At 50.6% G+C, this 14283-nt stretch overlaps 1 protein-coding gene across 1 annotated transcript in view; it reads left to right on the forward strand.

Moving 5' to 3' along the window:
* MGRN1 (mahogunin ring finger 1) overlaps positions 1 to 5391 on the forward strand; it is a 31427-nt gene extending 26036 nt beyond the window's left edge. The window contains exons 12-18 of the mRNA XM_083152565.1: positions 696 to 805; positions 2075 to 2256; positions 2346 to 2463; positions 2541 to 2586; positions 2689 to 2784; positions 2941 to 2984; positions 4247 to 5391. Of these exons, the coding sequence (XP_083008691.1) occupies positions 696 to 805; positions 2075 to 2256; positions 2346 to 2463; positions 2541 to 2586; positions 2689 to 2784; positions 2941 to 2981 (593 nt within the window). The 3' untranslated portion in view covers positions 2982 to 2984; positions 4247 to 5391. The remainder of the gene's footprint in view (positions 1 to 695; positions 806 to 2074; positions 2257 to 2345; positions 2464 to 2540; positions 2587 to 2688; positions 2785 to 2940; positions 2985 to 4246) is intronic.
* The last annotated feature ends 8892 nt before the right edge of the window (positions 5392 to 14283 follow it).

A 14283-nucleotide genomic window follows, 5' to 3' on the forward strand; every position in this document is an offset into this window, starting at 1 on the left:
TTGTGCCTGGCTCCATGTGCCCTACTAGCATTGTGTCTGGTTCCATGCACCCTACTAGCATTGTGTCTGGTTCCATGCGCCCTACTAGCATTGTGTCTGGTTCCATGTGCCCTACTAGCATTGTGTCTGGTTCCATGCGCCCTACTAGCATTGTGTCTGGTTCCATGTGCCCTACTAGCATTGTGTCTGGTTCCATGTGCCCTACTAGCATTGTGTCTGGTTCCATGTGCCCTACTAGCATTGTGTCTGGCTCCATGTGCCCTACTAGCATTGTGTCTGGTTCCATGTGCCCTACTAGCATTGTGTCTGGTTCCATGTGCCCTACTAGCATTGTGTCTGGTTCCATGTGCCCTATTTACATTGTGTCTGGTTCCATGTGCCCTACTAGCATTGTGTCTGGTTCCATGTGCCCTACTAGCATTGTGTCTGGCTCCATGCGCCCTACTAGCATTGTGCCTGGCTCCATGCGCCCTACTAGCATTGTGTCTGGTTCCATGTGCCCTACTAGCATTGTGTCTGGCTCCATGTGCCCTACTAGCATTGTGTCTGGTTCCATGTGCCCTATTAGCATTGTGTCTGGTTCCATGTGCCCTACTAGCATTGTGTCTGGTTAATGTGTGCAGAATGTGAAACCTGCTAACAGTAAATTGCCTGTGTGTAACGACAGACTATATATGTATGTATTTTCTGTGCAGCATTCCGCGCCCTCCTACAGATCCGCGCAGTGCGGAGGAAGCCGGGTCCTCTCCCGCCCATCTCCTTCAGTCCTGTGCTGGCCCAGAGTTTGGACCATGATGATAACTCGGTTAGTAACTACAGGTGCACCGACTGCCTGCTTGTTGGCCCCTCCCCTGTGCTGCAGCTTCCTTGCCCCTGTTTGCCCCCCTCCTCTGTGCTGCAGCTTCCTTGCCCCTGTTTGCCCCCTCCCCTGTGCTGCAGCTTCCTTGCCTCTGCTTGCCCCCCTCCCCTGCACTGCAGCTTCCTTGCCTCTGCTTGCCACCCCCCTCCCCTGCACCGCAGCTTCCTTGCCTCTGCTTGCCCCCCCTCTCCCGCACCGCAGCTTCCTTGTCTCTACTTGCTATCCCGCACCGCAGCTTCCTTGTCTCTACTTGCCCCTCCCCTGCACCTTCCTTGCCTCTGCTTGCCCCCCCTCTCCCGCATCGCAGCTTCCTTGTCTCTACTTGCTATCCCGCACCGCAGCTTCCTTGTCTCTACTTGCCCCCCCCCCCCTCCCCTGCACCGCAGCTTCCTTGCCTCTGCTTGCCCCCCTCCCCCGCACCGCAGCTTCCCTGTCTCTCTACTTGCTTTCCCGCACCGCAGCTTCCTTGCCTCCCCCTACACCGCAGTATTCCACCCCCGCACAGCAGCTTCCTTGCCTCCCCCTGCACCGCAGTATGCCACCACCGCACCGCAGCTTCCTTGCCTCCCCCTGCACCGCAGTATGCCACCCCCGCACCGCAGCTTCCTTGCCTCCCCCTGCACCGCAGCTTCCTTGTCTCCCCCTGCACCGCAGTATGCCACCCACGCACACAGCTTCCTTGCCTCCCCCTGCACTGCAGTATGCCACCCCCCCACCGCAGCTTCCTTGTCTCCCCCTGCACCGCAGTATGCCACCCCCGCACGCAGCTTCCTTGCCTCCCCCTGCACCGCAGTATGCCACCCCCGCACCGCAGCTTCCTTGCCTCCCCCTGCACCACAGTATGCCACCCCCCGCACCATTCCTTGCCTCCCCCTGCACTGCAGTATGCCACCCCCCCCCCACCGCAGCTTCCTTGTCTCCCCCTGCACCGCAGTATGCCACCCCCGCACGCAGCTTCCTTGCCTTCCCCTGCACTGCAGTATGCCACCCCCCGCACCATTCCTTGTCTCCCCCTGCACCGCAGTTTACCACCCCCGCACCGCAGCTTCCTTGCCTCCCCCTGCACCGCAGTATGCCACCCCCGCACGCAGCTTCCTTGCCTTCCCCTGCACCGCAGCTTCCTCGCCTCCCCCTGCACCGCAGTATACCACCCCCAACCCTGCTAATTGCCTTGATTATGTGGTGATGTCTTCATGTTCCTTATTCCCTCTGCAGGGTGCAGATAACATCCCCCCAGGGTTTGAGCCCATCTCTCTGCTAGAGGCACTTAATGGTCTCTGGTCCCCTCCCGCCAGTGCCCCCCTATATGAGGAGATCCCCTACAGTGAAGGACTACCTGCTCGGGGGCCTCCAGACAACTCCCACCACAAAGGCAAGCACATAAAGACCCCTGACAGGTGAGACGAGGCCCGCTTCTGTTACTGTTGTCCCCCTGCACCTCCGGTGTATACTGACCCTTCCCGCCATATCTCGTCCTGTCCTGCAGTGGTCTCCGCTCTCCCTCATCTCCCATCCATGAAGAGGACGAGGAGGTGTCTGGAGTGTGTGACAGTGAGAGGCCGGCGCTACTTGGCACCCTCAGCAGGGACCCCTCACACACAGAGGTGGGTGTTCACGTTGTGTACTAGCACTGGTCTGTCTCTTTCTGTATACATCTGTCTAATGCTGCGCTGTCTCGTAGACCCTCTCCTCTGCTGACACTCCAGAGATCATCTCCGCACACAGAGGTAAGACCGCGCCATCTGGCGTCTAACCGCCAACTGTGCCTTCTCTCTGGTATACAGTAATAAGGATCCGTAACCAACAAAGTATCTCTCTGTCTCTCCCAGGGTCCCGGTCACAGTCTCAAATGGATGATGAGCTTGACAGCCCGGAGCCTGAGGATCTGAAGGAGGAAGAGGAGGAGGAGATCCAGGATGTGATCGGTGAGTCTGCTCAGCCCCCTGGGTGCTGTGTGTCCCTAGCCTGTAACAACCAATCAGAGATAGCAGTCTTGTGTAGCCAGTCTAATGTAAGGTATTACCTGATTGGTCATCTATGAGCCGCTGTAGCTGATTGCTCCTCCTCTCTCCTCACTGCAGCACTGGGTCCTGACTCCTGCTCTATTGGGATCGATGAGTGACTGGTGAGGAACTCTCTCAGCATATTAATCAAATAAGTAAAATACAGGATTATAAAAGACTTCCAAAGAGGATGATCCACCTTCAGACGACTTTTGGAATTCGGAATTGAAAAATGCTCAATCCCTGTATTGGCTTCTGTAATAAAAAAAATGCTGGTACTTGTTTCCTAGCACGGCGCCCATCGCATCGCATACCATAAGGCATACGATGGTATGCGATGCTAGACAATTTTAAATTGTATACCATCGAATTGTATGCCATATACAATGGTATACGATTTTAAACTGTATAAAGCACCCTAATGGGTGTTTTCAATGTTAAATGTGCCCCCTATAAGATAAATAATTGTATAAGCACCGTAATAGGTGCTTACAATGTATAAAGCACCCCCACGCCACCCGTACTATGAACGCCAACCCGAAGCGTGGCGAGCGGCGGCGGTACGCGTCCTCCGACCTTTTCATACCCCCACTATCCACGTTGGCGTGAAGTTGATATTATATAGTGTGGCGAGCGCAGCGAAGGGATGCGGAATACATGTGAAGTGATTTGCGGGGCCCAGTGGCTCGCTGCGCTCGCCACACTATATAAAATCAACTCCACGCCAACGTGGATAGTGGGGGTATGAAAAGGTCGGAGGACGCGTACCGCCGCCGCTCGCCACGCTTCGGGTTGACTTTGATACTGGGGGTGGCGTTGGGGTGCATTTAACATTGTAAGCACCCGTTCGGGTGCTTATACAATTAAAAATCGTATAGGGGCCATACGCCCGCATGCGATGCAATGAGATCCCATACAACTTAATATCGTGGGCGCCGTGCTAGGAAACAAGTACCAAACTGCCCCAGCCGCCCTGCATATTTACCATCGTGGTCAGGTGCAGATAGGAGCGTCCGGGAGCCGGGAAGGAGGGTTGAGAGCGATACGGGCAGGATGGATGGGGGGAGGTGGAGCTGCGCAGTGTGACCTCTGACCATATCACGCTGCGCAGAGTCGCATAGCTGAGGACTGGCAGGTTCTCAGATGCTGCCGGTATTAGACTGCTCACGCACAGTCTAATCCCGTAATCCTGGGATTGAAAACTCCAATCTCGGGATTGAAGTCCCGGCAATTTTCGGGGTCAGATCCTGGGATTATCCACCCTAGTCTCAATCGTTAGTCCTGCAGAGCTCGGCCGTTCAGTCTTCCCAGTGTCACCGGCCTGGAGTCATAGGAAATTATTTTACTCATTGTGTCCTTTTTGTTCCCTCTCTACCTTCACCAGGTCGGACCTGACCCGTGAGCGCATCGGACAAATCCCCGCTCTCCACCCTTTTGGATCATTTTGGGGTTCTCCGAGGGGGGGAAAAGGACATTTCAATTACTTCTCCAATCATCTACATTCCAGAGCGGGTGGGTAGAGAGAGACTCTGCGATATATCCAAACCTAGGGCCACCTGTTACACTACAACACGCCAGCTTGATGTGCCATGTGACAGTGTGCATTATTACTGTGCCCGTCCTGTACAGATGTGACTGTGGCACTGTGTGTGCGCCAGCCTGCATGTCCGCATTGCAATATATACGTGTTTGTACCGGCGGCTCAGACCCCGCTCTTTGGCATCATGTGACTGTGTCAGCAGCCGCCCATCTCTCCACCTCTCATTGGTGGACTCTGGCTTTGCTTGCCGCCGCCCCTCTTTTCCAGCATTTGTATTGGGAATTGGCAGAACGTAGGTGGAGTTCACCGAGGCCGCTGCTGTGCCAAGCCCTGCTCAGAGCTGCCCCAAGCCTGATATACTCCTAAGGTACTACCAGGTCCCTCCCCAAATAATCATGTGCACCCATTTCCTACTAATTCACGGTGAGCCAGTGACATCACCGAGGCTTCAGGCCCAGTGATTGGTTTAGCTGACAGAATGGCTGCTGACATGGAGGCAATGGGTGCACCCTAATGCAGTGATTTTCAGCCTTTTTAGCTCCCAGCACACTAGACAAGATTCTGAAAATGCCAGACCCCCACAGGGAAAAACACATTGGCCCCCACAAGGAAAAAAACAATCACACTTGTCACCAGAGGTAACAATATACAATACATTTTCCCTCACGTGAAAACAAGAGACCAGTAAATATCCTTTCAACTTGGCTGTAAACTGGTCTGGACATCTCTAGATTTGGGGGCAACAGCTGAAGGCACACTACTGTGCCACGGCACTGGCGTTAAAAAAACACTGCCCTAAAGGGTAACGCTAAATGTAACGGCTATTATCCTTCCCGCTGCTATGTGCAATGTCTGACAGTAATGGGGTTAATCACATTTAGGGACTATATAGGAAGGCTAATACTACAGATGAAGACATTTTACGGAATTTTTTTAATTATCACTCATATAAACTGAATATGAATTAATAAAAAAAAAAAAAAAATCAATCTTTGTGTTTTTGAATGTTTTTGTCTCCTCCTGGAAGCCGTACGTTACATGCACCAGCATCGTAATTACTCTGCACAATAGGGTGGGTGGGAAAAAAATTGCAACCAACCAATCAGGGGTAAGGTGTCTTTCTGCTAGCACTGTGCTCGCTGCTCAGAGTGCTTAGGGGAAATGCCACGGTTCTCCTTAGTATCCAAGTGATGAATAATCTGCCTGAACCTCAAAGGTGCTAGAATGAAGGCGTGGCATGCTTTGGGTCCCCAAATATGCTGGGAGGCCTCAGCCACAGCCTTAACTGTCCCCTCACCATCCTGAGTATGGCAGGGAAAATGATGGAGGGGAACTCCTGAAGGTGTGGGGAGATGAGATTCTAGAGCCTGACGTATTTGGTAAATGGACATTTTGCGCTCATCTCTCTTTTCATCCAGTAACATAGAAGATTTTAGGGATAGCCAATCATTGTGAGCAACGGCCGGATCAATTTCCAGCATTTCTTTGGTAGGTACCATGACTTTCCAGACTAGCTTACTGGCATCTGTACAAGAGATCGTTTTCTGTATCTGAGACCAGGTAGAGGCATAGAGCCTGATTGCAAATGTAAAATCTCTCTAATGGACAAAACCATGCTGCACTGCAGGGGGGCAGATGTAACCTGCAGAGAGAGTTAGATATGGGTGTTATTTTGTTTCTGTGCAGGGTAAATACTGACTGCAATTTAGATTTCAGTTTGAACACGCCTCATCCAAATCTAATTCTCGCTGCACATGTTACATCTGCCCCATCTGCACTGCAGCATGGTTTTGTACAATTGAGAAATATTTTACATTTGTGATCTGGTCTGAATCAGGTCCCTTAGGAATGAATCTTACTGAAGTGTTTTAAGTTGTGTGACGGTGTTGAAGTATTTCTGTACAATCCGAGGATCCGAATTGCTGCTGTTAGCCCCTGGAGTGAAAAATTGTGCCACTTTGAGAGGTCACGAGGGCAATATCCTGCGTTGATTGCCTTGTACAGGTATTGCTGCTCTTTTCTGAGTTCCTTTGAGAATAAGGTAACGCTACGTATACACGATCACATGTTTGGATTGGCAGGCTTTTACAGTGAGACAGCTGTTCTCCTATAGGACATGAATGGGATGCAGGTAGGGTTGCCATTGATTCCTGGAGATTCCCCCCTATAATTGTAATGCGGGCGTTCCGGAAAAGGGGTGTGGCCTATCCCAAAAGTGGGCGTGGTCTACTCCCAAAGTGGAATACATACATATGTATACATACAGGCCGGGGGGGGGGGGAAGCACTGGCAGGCAAGGGGGGGGGGGGGGGGGGCAGCTGGCAGGGAGGCTCAAGTCCACTGTCAACTCACCAGTGGTTACAAGCAGGCGGTGTCCAGTCCAGGCAGCAGTGGAGGGCAGAGGCAGGGCATGCTGGGAGGTGCACGTTTCCCGGAGGCTAGCAGCAGCGCAGCACATCCTCACCGGGTGGCGGTCTACAGGTTAATACTCGCGAGATGACGACATCATCATCTCGCGAGTGCGTCTGTCAGGCTGAGGAGGCAGGCCTGGCAGGCGCAGCGGCGCTGAAAGTGACGACTGGGGACGGGGGAGAGGCGGCAAATAGGGCTGGAGGCTTTTTCAGACAGAGAATCCAGGAGACTGGAAAAGCCTCCTTGAGGGTTGCCACCAAAAACGGGAGAATCATGGAAATCCGGGAGAGGTGGGAACCCTAGATGCAGGACCACAAGTTGGGCCATCTATGTATGGCCCAATTTGGCAATTTGTTATATTAGAGGGGACACTGTATGTATGTTGCTCCGGCCATGACCCGCGCTTTTGAGCAAATCTTAGGAAGTGGAATTACCATGGAATACTTCTGAGATGTTGGTTAAATACATTCCGATCGGGAGTGTCTATAGTGGTACTGTACAGACAGTGCGGACATACCTGGTCTACTGGGCTGGGCGTCTGTCCTATCCGCTGTGTAACCCCATCGGACACTTACAGGTGCATTATTTTAATATTTATTACCAGTTATTTATATAGCGCACACATATTCCGCAGCGCTGTACAGAGAATAGTTGAACATTCACATCAGTCCCTGCCCAGTGGAGCTTACACTCTACATTACTGCTGCTAGGCTGATCCTCCTGGCTAGACGCTCATCATCTGCTGATCCGCTCTGCCAGTCCCTCCATTGGTAACCTGTGTTTTACCGTATTCATTATAAAACCCTTCTGCAAGCATATAAAGCTATTAACCATACTGCACCAGCCTATATCTCCTTACTTGTCACAAAATATTTATTATTTATTTACAGTGTCTTATATAGCGCAGCAGATTCCATTACAGTGTCTTATATAGCGCAGCAGATTCCGTTACAGTGTCTTATATAGCGCAGCATATACCGTTACAGTGTCTTATATAGCGCAGCAGATTCCGTTAGTGTCTTATATAGCGCAGCAGATTCCATTACAGCGTCTTATATAGTGCAGCAGATTCCGTTACAGTGTCTTATATAGTGCAGCAGATTCCTTTACAGTGTCTTATATATCGCAGCAGATTCCGTTACAGCGTCTTATATAGCGCAGCAGATTCCGTTACAGTGTCTTATATAGCGCAGCAGATTCCGTTACAGTGTCTTATATAGTGCAGCAGATTCCATTACAGTGTCTTATATAGCGCAGCAGATTCCATTACAGTGTCTTATATAGTGCAGCAGATTCCGTTACAGTGTCTTATATATCGCAGCAGATTCCGTTACAGCGTCTTATATAGCGCAGCAGATTCCGTTACAGCGTCTTATATAGCGCAGCAGATTCCGTTACAGTGTCTTATATAGCGCAGGATATTCAGTTAGTGTCTTATATAGCACAGCAGCTTCCGTTACAGCGTCTTATATAGCGCAGCAGATTCCGTTAGAGTCTTATATAGCGCAGCAGATTCTGTTACAGTGTCTTATATAGCGCAGCAGATTCCGTTACAGCGTCTTATATAGCGCAGCAGATTCCGTTACAGCGTCTTATATAGTGCAGCAGATTCCGTTACAGCGTCTTATATAGCGCAGCAGATTCCGTTACAGTGTCAGAAGGCTTGCCTGGCATCATCATCTGAAGCAAGTCATCTAAAGCAAGCAATGAGTTAGTTTGGACTGGATTTGGACATAAACCGAAACACTGCCATATTTTATTTAGCTTTTCCCAAATTCAGGGCCGTTTCTAGAGGCGGACAAGCCGTGCAGCAGCCCGGGGCGCCGCACGGCTTGTCCGCCTCTGTGTAACAGCCGGGGCGCCCTGCAGCTCCCCCAACGCCGCTGACGCAGCCTCCTCCCCCCTCCTCCATATCCACACACAAGCAGCGGTTGAGAGGGAGGAGACAGGGAGGGGAACGCATTGCGCGTCTCTCCTTCCGCCACGCTCACAGTGTCACTGGGCTCAGCTGTCAGCCTATCAGAGCTCGCGGGCTGGTAGCCAATAAGGAGCCAGCCTGCAAGGTATGAATGGCTGACGGCTCAGGTACCCAGTGAAGGGGAAGGAGAGCGGCGCGATGCGCTCCGCTCCGCGCCCCTCCCCAAGGAAGCAGCAGCAGAGGCAGACTCGGCAGAGGCGATGGGAGCAGGGGAGACCCAGAGTGAGTTTGGCACTGTGGGGGCATATCTGTGTGGTGCTGTGGGGGCATTTTTGGCACTGTGGGGGCATATGTGTGTGGTGCTGTGGGGCCATGTGTGGCGCTGTGGGGGCATATCTGGCACTGTGGGGGCATATATCTGTGGCGCTGTGGGGGCATATATATGTGGCGCTGTGGGGGCATATGTGGCACTGTGGGGGCATATGTGGCACTATGGGACAGGGGCGGGCTGGGCTGGGGGGCAGGATGCCATGTGCCACCCGGGCCACTCGGTTACCTAGTGCTTTGGGCCGCTTTAAAATGAAACCCATCCCCTGTACAGCAGCCGCGGCAGTCACACGGCCAGGAGCGAGTTGCTGAGAAGCGGCCGGAGAGCTTGTGCCGAACAACAGCTGACTTGGGGAAGCCAGCGTGACGGGGTCTGCAGGGAGCGCTGGTATTCTGCTAAGGGGTCAGGCGGGTCGGGACTCTTAAGCAGCGCAGTCCATCATCAATCCATTCCCCTCTGTCTGCGGTGCGGTGCCTCCCCCTCCCCTTCCTGAGAAGCTCCACCTGTGGCCTGCCCAAGTCAAAATCCCGATGACCCAGCGGAGTGAGTGCCACCGGAGCTGAAATGACGCCATTCTCTTACTCCTCACTGCTGCAACAGTTGCGGCTCTGCATCTGCAATGAAGAGCTGCAGCAATGACGGGGAGTCTATCTGTGAAGAGCTGCACCGGGGAGCAGGTACCATGCAAATTTGCAAATCCGTATCTAATGAAGTAATAAAGGAGATCTTTTTCCAATGGTTTGTTTATTTATTTTCTTCACAGGATAGTCGGGTAAAAACGCTTGTAGCCCCTGCTGTGGGGGCATATATGTGGCACTGTGGGGGCATATGTGGCACTGTGGGGGCATATCTGGCACTGTGGGGGCATATTAGTAAACGGCATCAGTTGTGTGTCAGCGGCACATGGGGCATAATGTGTAATGGGCATTACGGTGTGGGGAATATTGTGTAATTGTCATCACAGTGTGGGGTCTAATGGGCATCACGGTGTGTGACATAATGAGTAATTGTCATCACGGTGTGCAACATAATGTGTAATTGTCATCACGGTGTGCGACATAATGTGTAATTGTCATCACGTGTGCGGCGTAATATGTAATTGTCATCACAGTGTGCGGCGTAATGTGTAATTGTCATCACGGATAAATAGTGTATAATGATTTAAGTAGCCTGTCATTGTTTGGCCTTGATCTGTGAGGCGTACTAGGTCACTGTATGGCCTTCAGCCCGCCAGCTTAAGGGGGGGTACACACCAGAACGATTAGGGCTCAATTCCATCAATCTGGATCCAATTCCGACCGATTGGATGCTGATTGTATGTAGATTGTGCATGTTTAGGTCCAATTCCGATCCGATTCCAATCCAATGCGCGTCCCCGCTGTCGTTTGGTCGTTTTACAGATCCTACCTGCTGCAGTGAGGATCTGTAAAAGATCCATTCAACTGGATACAGACTCAGATCGGATTGGGATCAGATTGGATGCAGATCGTTAGCAGATTGTGTGCACCCAACAGATCGTGCGAGCATCACACACAATCTGCTAACAATCTACTAACAATCAGGATCGTTCTGGTGTGTACCTGGCCTAAGTGCAGGAGGACAATGACAATTCCTGCGGTAACCAATGTCTGGTCATGCAGGATGCAAAAGTGTGATGTAAGGTAATTGTTTTCCTGCGAGACCACGCCCTTGTATTAGGCCACACCCCCTTTTAAAATTAAGCCACACCCCCTAGTCCCCCAATTTCTTTGATACCATATTATGTATTTGGTCCGGGGGGTGGGGGGGCGCATTTTTATTTCTTCGCCCTGAGAGCTAAATTGTCTAGAAACTGCCCTGCCCAAATTACTATCTGTCTCCGCCTCTGAGCTGAGGAAAGCTATGTATTACTCTGTGTTTTACTGTTTCTTTACCATGATCTTCATATACTTCTGCCCCCACTGTATGCAAAGCCTGTATGCTGTACATTCGCTGGTTGCACACCCCGCCAGCAACAAGCTGGCAGGGTGTGTCAGCTTTGGAAGAAAAGTGGTTCATAAATACAAATATTATTATTACTGCTGCCTTTGAGCAGCATGATCAAGATGGCACCGCTGATGGCTGCCTAGGAGCTGTGCAGCTCAGCCAAATATGTTCCCTGTGTGATAACTGTACTGTCTCTGCTTGTATTGTTACCTACCTGGCTGTTTCAGCGACCAGTGGCGCCGCTGATGGCTGCCTAGGCACTGTTCAGCTCGGTGGGTATGTGTTCCATGTGTGATAACTGTACTGTCTCTGCTTAATGTTACCTTCCTGGCTGTAGCAGTGACCAGTGGTGCCGCTGATGGCTGCCTAGGCGCTGTGCAGCTCGGCGGGTATGTGTTCCCCACATGTAATGTCTTAATGAAATGTATGTAATGCCTTCACCCCCCCCCTCCCCCCCTTCATCCCTGCTTGATGCTGCACTGTAAATCCACAAAAAATTCCTAGTGTGCGCAAGCATACATGGCCAATAAAGTTGATTCTATTCTTCTATTCTATTATATAGAGCAGCAGATTCTGTTACAGTGTCTTATATAGCGCAGCAGATTCTGTTACAGTGTCTTATATAGCGCAGCAGATTCCGTTACAGTGTCTTATATAGCGCAGCAGATTCCGTTACAGTGTCTTATATAGCGCAGCAGATTCCGTTAGTGTCTTATATAGCGCAGCAGATTCCGTTACAGTGTCTTATATAGCGCAGCAGATTCCGTTACAGTGTCTTATATAGCGCAGCAGATTCCGTTACAGTGTCTTATATAGCGCAGCAGATTCCGTTACAGTGTCTTATATAGCGCAGCAGATTCCGTTAGTGTCTTATATAGCGCAGCAGATTCCGTTAGTGTCTTATATAGCGCAGCAGATTCCGTTACAGTGTCTTATATAGCGCAGCAGATTCCGTTACAGTGTCTTATATAGCGCAGCAGATTCCGTTACAGTGTCTTAAATAGCGCAGCAGATTCCGTTACAGTGTGTTATATAGCGCAGCAGATTCCGTTACAGCGTCTTATATAGCGCAGCAGATTCCGTTACAGCGTCTTATATAGCGCAGCAGGATCCGTTACAGCGTCTTATATAGCGCAGCAGATTCCGTTACAGCGTCTTATATAGCGCAGCAGATTCCGTTACAGCGTCTTATATAGGGCAGCAGATTCCGTTACAGCGTCTTATATAGCGCAGCAGATTCCGTTACAGCGTCTTATATAGCGCAGCAGATTCCGTTACAGCGTCTTATATAGCGCAGCAGATTCCGTTACAGCGTCTTATATAGCGCAGCAGATTCCGTTACAGCGTCTTATATAGCGCAGCAGATTCCGTTAGTGTCTTATATAGCGCAGCAGATTCCGTTACAGTGTCTTATATAGCGCAGCAGATTCCGTTAGTGTCTTATATAACGCAGCAGATTCCGTTACAGTGTCTTATATAGCGCAGCAGATTCCGTTACAGTGTCTTATATAGCGCAGCAGATTCCGTTACAGTGTCTTATATAGCGCAGCAGATTCCGTTACAGTGTCTTATATAGCGCAGCAGATTCCGTTACAGTGTCTTATATAGCGCAGCAGATTCCGTTACAGTGTCTTATATAGCGCAGCAGATTCCGTTACAGTGTGTTATATAGCGCAGCAGATTCCGTTACAGTGTCTTATATAGCGCAGCAGATTCCGTTACAGTGTCTTATATAGCGCAGCAGGATCCGTTACAGTGTCTTATATAGCGCAGCAGATTCCGTTACAGCGTCTTATATAGCGCAGAAGATTCCGTTACAGTGTCTTATATAGCGCAGCAGATTCCGTTACAGTGTCTTATATAGCGCAGCAGATTCCGTTACAGCGTGTTATATAGCGCAGCAGATTCCGTTACAGCGTCTTATATAGCGCAGCAGATTCCGTTACAGTGTCTTATATAGCGCAGCAGGATCCGTTACAGTGTCTTATATAGCGCAGCAGATTCCGTTACAGCGTCTTATATAGCGCAGCAGATTCCGTTACAGCGTCTTATATAGCGCAGCAGATTCCGTTACAGCGTCTTATATAGCGCAGCAGATTCCGTTAGTGTCTTATATAGCGCAGCAGATTCCGTTAGTGTCTTATATAGCGCAGCAGATTCCGTTACAGTGTCTTATATAGCGCAGCAGATTCCGTTACAGCGTCTTATATAGCGCAGAAGATTCCGTTACAGTGTCTTATATAGCGCAGCAGATTCCGTTACAGTGTCTTATATAGCGCAGCAGATTCTGTTACAGTGTCTGGAAACAACAGACAGACTTGGAGGTAGGAGGGCCCTGCTGCAAGCTTACAATCTATAGGGATATAGGAGGGAAACACAAGTACAGGCACCAGTAATAGCATAGCAGTCCCACCAAGTTACAAGTCCAGAAGGGAAGCTATATAATACATAAGTGCCTCAGAGGGTTATGCGTGTAGACTTTAAATATGATTTAAATATAATAATACTTTGAACTGAGCACTTGGAATATATCCTCCACCTTTAGGAATAATGACCAGCCTGTGTCGGGACTCTGCCAAATGCCTGTTGATCGCAGGTCGGTGGTGGGAAAGGGTCCTGTGAGCGATTGCACTGTGCATTTTCCAGCTAAGGCATGTTTTTGTCTCCCCGTGTGACTGAATGTGTGTGTGTGTGTGTCTGTCTCCAGGTCTCAGTACCATAGAGCACCTTTGGGATGCAGGGAAGGAAGATTCACTGCATGACGGTGATGCCCAGGGAAGTGGTGTAACTATGGCGTCACAGACCCTGTGGTGGCATGGGGAAGCCAATGCCGTCGGGGTCTGCGATGAGTGCTGACAGTAAATGAGGTGCTGCTGCAGGGAAGGAGACCCAGCGCTGCTCTTCACTCTCCCGCTTGTCCTGCCCCCGATGTTGGTGTGTGAGGTGGAGGGTCCCTGCAGGAGGAGGAATTCCCTGGCAGGTAATGCTGGGGTGACATGGGAGGCTCTCCTTACTCAGTCACTGCATTCCCGGGCATGGAGAGGGGCTGCAGCATAAGGGGGAGGGGTCAATCTCAATGTCATCAGGGGGCCATCACCCACCCTCTGGCACTATGCACAGTGCCCCCTATTTACTAGGAACCTGTCTCCATGTCATCAGGATATTATAATATAATAATAGTAATGCAATACAGGGGGAGCAGCCTGTGGTGTTATTGCATTATTATTATTATACAGGAAACAGCAGAAATATGTTTTT

This window comes from Crinia signifera, chromosome 7 (assembly GCF_055691185.1).
Source record: "Crinia signifera chromosome 7, ASM5569118v1, whole genome shotgun sequence".
In the NCBI taxonomy this organism is placed as follows: Eukaryota; Metazoa; Chordata; class Amphibia; order Anura; family Myobatrachidae; genus Crinia; species Crinia signifera.